This window comes from Salvia miltiorrhiza, chromosome 4 (assembly GCF_028751815.1).
Source record: "Salvia miltiorrhiza cultivar Shanhuang (shh) chromosome 4, IMPLAD_Smil_shh, whole genome shotgun sequence".
NCBI lineage: Eukaryota > Viridiplantae > Streptophyta > Magnoliopsida > Lamiales > Lamiaceae > Salvia > Salvia miltiorrhiza.
In genome coordinates, this window is record NC_080390.1 from 32,715,436 (window position 1) to 32,722,276 (window position 6,841).

General features: G+C 35.0%; 1 protein-coding gene across 2 annotated transcripts; it reads right to left on the bottom strand.

Annotated features, from left to right (window-relative positions):
- Nucleotides 1-2,151: 2,151 nt before the first annotated feature.
- Nucleotides 2,152-6,299, bottom strand: LOC131021187 (aldehyde dehydrogenase family 2 member B4, mitochondrial). 2 transcript variants are annotated; one of them, XM_057950280.1, is made up of 12 exons: nt 6,167-6,299; nt 5,913-6,039; nt 5,376-5,516; nt 5,121-5,263; nt 4,872-5,025; nt 4,562-4,791; nt 4,241-4,330; nt 3,794-3,967; nt 3,576-3,713; nt 3,332-3,469; nt 2,969-3,030; nt 2,152-2,503 (listed from the first exon to the last, which is right to left on the bottom strand). In XM_057950280.1, exons 2-12 carry the CDS (start codon nt 5,980-5,982, stop codon nt 2,230-2,232), a joined length of 1,614 nt encoding a protein of 537 aa, XP_057806263.1. In that variant the 5' UTR covers nt 5,983-6,039; nt 6,167-6,299; the 3' UTR covers nt 2,152-2,229. The 2 variants fall into 2 exon arrangements, with proteins under 2 accessions (XP_057806263.1, XP_057806264.1); XM_057950281.1 differs by having other exon boundaries at nt 6,164-6,299.
- Between the last annotated feature and the right edge of the window lie 542 nt (nt 6,300-6,841).

Genomic DNA, 6,841 nt, shown 5'->3' on the forward strand with positions numbered 1-6,841 from the left:
TTTAATATATAAAAAAATATTCAATGTGCGTCTTAAGCTTAAGTTCGTCAGAAGATTTTTAATATGGTATAAAAATTATCAAAAATGAATTAAAACGAATAGGTTACTAAAATTTTAAAATATTTTATTTTCTTTCTCACTGTTAAAATTTTACAAATTTTTATTTTTGTTTGTGAATGAAAATATTTATTTATTATTATTATGTGAAATACTCTATAATAATAATGTGTAATATTAATTTTCATTATCAAATAATTTAAAATAATTTAATAGCTATAATTATCATTACACTTTATACATAAAAATTACGTTTTTAAATTCAGAATTTTATTGAGTAATTAGTATTTTATTTTTAAACCATATTCTGCATTTAATATATTTTATTTATGTTTAATATTTATATATTTTTATTTAAACATATCATTTAATTTCGATTTCGCCGTGCATCGCACGGATGGTCGTACTAGTTTTATCTATAAAAAGTAGTACTATTATTTTTATTCAGAATAAAAGTACATTAATTTATTCCATTAATAATGACTCATTTTATGTAGATACGAGAATTAAGGAAAAGCTGGGTGTAAAGTAAATGAGACAACTTGAGAAGAATGTGCAAAGCATGTTTATGATGTAAAGTAAATGGAGATCACTTGTTTAGGATATAAAATAAGTTAGACACGAAAAATAAAGAGGGTTAGAGGCTCTAATTATTTTTATATTTGAGCTAGGCCATTCTCATACGAAAATGAAAAGTAGGTCATGATCCATGAGACGCAGGAAGTACTTTTTATCTATAACTTTTAATTATAAAACTTAGTAGTATTATTTTTTATTTTGAAGTCATTGTCAATTTGAATCAAAATTATTTATAAGAATTATTGATTTTATTCGCAAGAATTTATAATTTTTGCCTATACATATAATTACAGGTCGTGGGTCGAATGCCAAGTTGAGTATCGGGTCGGATATGACCCACGCAAGTTTTTGTCATATTTCAACTAACTATATAGTTAATTTTTTTAGGAGATCTATTTTCTTTTAATTATATTGTAAAATGTTTGTTTTAGGGAAAAAAATCTGGACTTTAATAAGTAAAGCCCAAATTCACTAACTCAAAAAGCCCATAGTAGTCATATAAAATCTAATGACGTGGATTGATGTTTGTATTTTGTACTTGGAATTTTATACGTTTTCATTTTCCAAGATCGTTTTTGTGGTCCCAATATTTATATGGTGGGAATGGGATCATGGTGACGTACATTTCACTTTTCTTTAGCACCAAAAAAAATTAAAGTGATAATATCTTGTTCTTGAGGGAAAGAAAAAGAAACGTGTAGCCACATACGTTGTTTTGTGGTATTGTGTGACTTAGGCGTAATTTGACATAAGATATTTTTTTTTTGTAGCTCGACCTCATCTAAAAATGATCAATTTTACATTTTGTGGGATTAGGACTAATTCAATTAAATTATGCAGTCACTAGTGAGGTCCCCCACGCTTGTGTGACTAGAGGCGCGAGGTTAAAATCGCGTTGACACTTTAGTTGAAAATCGAAATCCTAATTATTGAAGGGCACTTTTGTCATTTTATATTACGGCAAACTAACACTCAAATTTGATGATACATTTATAACTTTATTACTCAATTCATCCAGTCCCATTTGATATAATTCTTTTCAATAGGATTATTTAAAAAATTGAGATTATAATGTAAAGATATTTAAAAATATATGGGCTCATATTTATTATAGTGAAAAAAATAGATCTAAATAAAATAAAATAAAATAAAGATCAAGTCAAATAAGACAAAGAGAATAGTATTTTAGTACCGTTTGATGTTACACAAATTCTCTTGTCAGACCACATATTTAAACGCGGGTCAAAATGAATCTCAACGCAAATCGCAGGTTTGGACTAGATAATTTGAATCATTATCTTTTTTTATATTTATAATTACTTTTTCTTATAACAATAATTACTTTTATCTCGCCCATAAAAATAACCCAGGACTCGCCCCAGCCCCGATCCGATTCAACCCATTTTTTCATACACTTGATCACACATGAGATCAACTCTTGGTGTTAATCTTGACAAGTAAGACGGTCAGACACAAACTTATATCCAAGTTCAATAACAATAAAAGACGACGACATGATCAAGTTCACAAATGACATTGGAGCTTTATGAAAAATGTTGTTGATACATCCATGTCTGAAGCAAACAGTTTCTCTTACAACCAAGCAGGATTCTTCAAAGGAGTAACCACAGCTTTCACCTGCAGGTAGTTGTTGAGGCTGTAGATCCCCTTCTCCCGCCCGATGCCGCTCATCTTGTACCCTCCGAACGGGATACCGGCATCGAACACGTCGAAGCAGTTCACCCACACCGTGCCGGCCTTCAACGCCCTCGACACCGTGTTGGCTTTCTCAACACTAGACGTGAACACGCCCGCCGCTAGGCCGTACCGCGTCGCGTTTGCTCGTCTGATCACCTCGTCGATGTCCCTGCACAAGCCAAGATCGATCACTCATACCACCTTTTTCCTAATTCGTAACCAAACTAGAGTAGTGCAAAGACCATTTGAGATTCTCTACCCTACTTTTAGTGTCCCATTCCGTGTCTTATTCTAATCTTTTATGATTTTTCACTTCTTTTTTCAATTTTAATTTCTTATGTTTTAATATAATTTTAAAATAATTAACTAAGATTCACTAATTCAATTAGAGCTTATAATTATTATTTTTATTTATTTTCCAATTATTGAATTAATTATTAGGATTACTTAATCTAAAAATAGAGTAAATAATTTTTAAAATTTTATTTTTTAGTGATAAATTAGGGTTCATTATGTGATAATATTTTTTATTTTTATAAACTTTCTTATATATAAAATAGTAAAATGAATGGTGGAACGCGATAGGACACCAAAAACCGTGGAACAGAGGATCTCATCGGAGTGCAAAACTTACTTGAACTTCAAGATGGATTGGACCGGCCCAAAAATCTCGTCCTGTGCTATCAACATATCATCCTGATTCACACAAATCATTTAGGATTAGATATAAGAGAAGAGGGTACTCCAACTTAATATTGAAGCATGCTCATTTACCAAGTCGATATGGGACATACAAGGATTTCAACATCCCCCCACACGTGTAGGCCCGTATGACCATTAGCTACTATAACGTGAACTCAAAAAATCCAAGTCGACTAGGATATGCTTTGATATCATATGATAATTAGCCCTGTCTTCCCCTTTAAAGACATTTTAAGGGAAAGATGAGCCCAATTCTAATACAGACGGTGTGAAGACAGCATTACAAAGCATATACCTGTACGTTGGAGAACACGGTTGGCTGAACGAAGTAGCCTTTAGACCCGAACTGTTCCCCTCCACATTCCAGAGTGGCATTGCTATCAATGCCGGATTTTATGTAGCCAAGAACCTTCTGAAACTGTTCTGAGTCGATCTGATAAGATGTTGAAAGCAATCATCACCTCCGACTAAGCAGATCCCACGACGAATGTAGTGACAACGTACTAGTACAGATTCTTGGATTGGAGAAGCGAAGTTACCTGTGGACCTTGCTCAATTTCTTTCTTGAAGGGGTCGCCAACTGTGCGTCTGAGAGCTCGTGCCTTAGCCTTTGCAATGAACTCGTCGTAGATCTTCTCGTGGACAAATGTGCGCGAGCCAGCGCAGCAGCATTGGCCCTATAGATTTGATGGTATGATAGATTTGAGTGATGAAAGTTGAGTATGTGATCATCAAATAACGGTAGTTAGTTAATAACCTGGTTAAAGAAGAGAGCAAAGTGTGCTAGCTCCACGGCTTTATCAATATCAGCATCCTCGAATATGATGAACGGAGACTTGCCTCCGAGTTCGAGTGTCACCGGCTTCAGATTGCTCCGTGCAGCTAGCTCAAGCACGATTTTACCTGTCTCGGTTGATCCGGTGAAAGCAAGCTGCAGAAGAGCAGCAGAGTTTTCATACACTGAGATGGGACGAGGCTAATAACATTACCAATTTGCATTTGAAACGTAGATCGATCCCACACCATTTAATCCCACAAAATCAAATGTTTTAGTCACGAGAAAAACCAGTCAAAGCGAGGCACAACTCACTTTATCAGAACCTAGTTTCCAACACTATATTCATGCCACAAAATCAGCAATACAAACAGCAAGAAGAATGTAACGTGTAAGAGCACGTTCGTTTATGATAGCAGCTTAAAATACCTTGTCTACGTCCATGTGACTGGCGAGAGCTGCACCGGCAGTTGGGCCATATCCGGACACTATATTGAGAACACCATCAGGAAGACCGGCCTAATAAGAAGTCGAAACAAAATCCAACTTAGGCAGAGGAGTATAACAGATAGACAAGATACGGATGCAGACGAAGCACGTGTGCTTATCCCAAGTTAGGTCACAGTTGTTACCAACAAATTCACACACGAATCACATTGTCAAATTTCAAATATGTTATGACTGCAGATACATTGCAGGAGCAACAAAGATGGAAAATAAAGCAACAATGCCTGCCTGCAGAAGCTATACCTCGTGGAACAATTTGGCGACGTACAAAGCAGTCAAGGGCGTCTGCTCTGCAGTTTTGAGGACAATGGTATTTCCACAAGCAAGAGCCGGGCCAACTTTCCAAGCAAACATGAGAAGCGGAAAGTTCCAAGGAATGATCTGGCCTGCAACACCAATTGGCTCGTGCAGGACTTGAACGTGGTGAGGCCCGTCAGCAGGCACTGTCAATCCATGGATTTTATCCGCCCAACCTGCACACACGGGAAACAAGCAGACCTCAGACGAGTTTCGCCTCTCTGAACAACATATAGGCAAGCACAAGATATGTTACCGGCATAGTAATGGAATAATCGAACAAACATTGGAACTTCAGCTGTCAAAGCTTGCTGAAATGGCTTGCCATTGTCCCATGTCTCGAGTTGAGCAAGCTCTTTCATGTTTTTTTCGACCAAATCAGCAAAACGCAGTATTATGCGTGACCTTTCCTAAATAATTGAATCACCAAACATACATAATTAAATGAAATATTAACAAATGCAGCCTCAAACTGAGTTAACAAATCCAAATGAAATATCCTCACATAAGCACTCATTTTAGGCCATGGCCCTTCATCGAAGGCCTTACGAGCAGCTGAGACTGCACGGTTGATATCTTCCTTATCGCCCTCAGCAACGTGGGCAATGACTTCTCCGGTCCGGGGATCCAAGGTGGGAAATGTTTTTCCTGAACATATCAATTTGCAACAAATTCAAATATGCAGAAATCCCAATTCTTGCATAAATTCTAGAGCAGTAATAAGTTTGAAAGCTCATTTATTGTGGGAGTGATTAATTACCAGATGCTGAATCCACAAATTGGCCATTGATGAGAAGCTTGGTGTAATTAATTTCAACAGGAGGGGTTATTGGTTCCTCAAGAACTGCAGCAGTGCCAGTACTAAATCTTTGCATTCCCCTTCCCAATCCATATTTTCTGCCTATTAAAATATATACATCAATTGTCAAAAAACTAATATATATATATATATATATATATATATATATATATATACAATAATACAACAACTTTGCATTAATCAGGTAATAAAATTATTTTGGTGTTAACCAATTCTTCTCCGAAACTGAAAACTGAATATACAAAAAAATTCAGAAACTCACCATCATCATCATAATAATAATAATAATAATAATAATAATAATAATAATAAAACCATAAAAAAAAAAAAAACACAACTTTAACTAGATAGGATTATCAAGATTATCCAAACCCTTCAGCTTGAATCACGAGTAGAAAAACACAAACTTATGATCAAAACACAAAAGGCACACACAGAAAAACACACAGTGGAGGTGAAGATGGATAGTTCAGTCACCAAGTGAAGTAGCAGCGGAGGAGAGAGAGAGAGAGCGAGAGAGCATGGTGGAGATTCTGCGAGCTGCCATGTATCTATCTCTTCCCACTTCCCCTTTTCTGAACTCACTTAATTTCTCGGTGCAAACCTATAAAGAATTGAAAATAGAAGGCCTGTTTGGTATCTCTCAATAATTATTTTGTCAAAGCATATTCCAGAATTACTTTTTGAAACTCTAAAAAAATAAAATGATTGAAATAATAGGCTCTTACCACCTTTTATATCATATGACGTCTAAATCCATTCCTCTATATATATATACGTAAAATAAATTTAGTGTTTTGATATATATCTACAGCAATAGAGAAATGAAGCAAACACAGCCTTTTCTCCAGAATCCACTCTGGTCGCTTGTCTTTTTCTTAAATGTTTGTTTTCTTCATAATTATCTCCATCGCTTTCCACCTGTCGCGTTCTTGCTACCTCTCCAATTTATGATTAACCATTTTCATTTACCTTAAATGAGAGTTTAATGTTACGTTTAATAATCAAATCACAGAAATTGGAGGAACAAAAGAGGCATGTGACCTATTAATCGATAGGAAGCGTCTCCCTACAAATCGCCCTAATCTCCTTCTCCATCCATAAATCATCGTCATATCACGACCACGATGATGATGGATAATGATTCGGTAGGAGAGAATCCCAAACATATGGTATTACTAATTTGTTACATTTTTTAAATTGTTTTAAGTTATCATAAAAAAGTTAATTACGGCAAACAATATGACATAATTCAATAAATATTCAAGTAAAATAATTAATAAATATTGTGTTATGAATGGAAGATAAACACTATATACAAAATTGATGATGAGATACCATGTGAAAATATGTATAGACGTCATTTACAACTCATTTCATTAAATCGTCTCCAACGGAATCTCGCT

Excerpts from the sequence above, each read along its gene's own strand:
- LOC131021187 (XM_057950280.1), bottom strand. The coding sequence starts at position 5,982 with ATGGCAGCTCGCAGAATCTCCACCATGCTCTCTCGCTCTCTCTCTCTC. Across the intron at positions 4,792-4,871 it reads ATTATTCCATTACTATGCCG|GTTGGGCGGATAAAATCCAT; the intron begins GTAACATATCTT and ends CCGTGTGTGCAG. Across the intron at positions 4,331-4,561 it reads TCGCCAAATTGTTCCACGAG|GCCGGTCTTCCTGATGGTGT; the intron begins GTATAGCTTCTG and ends ACTTCTTATTAG.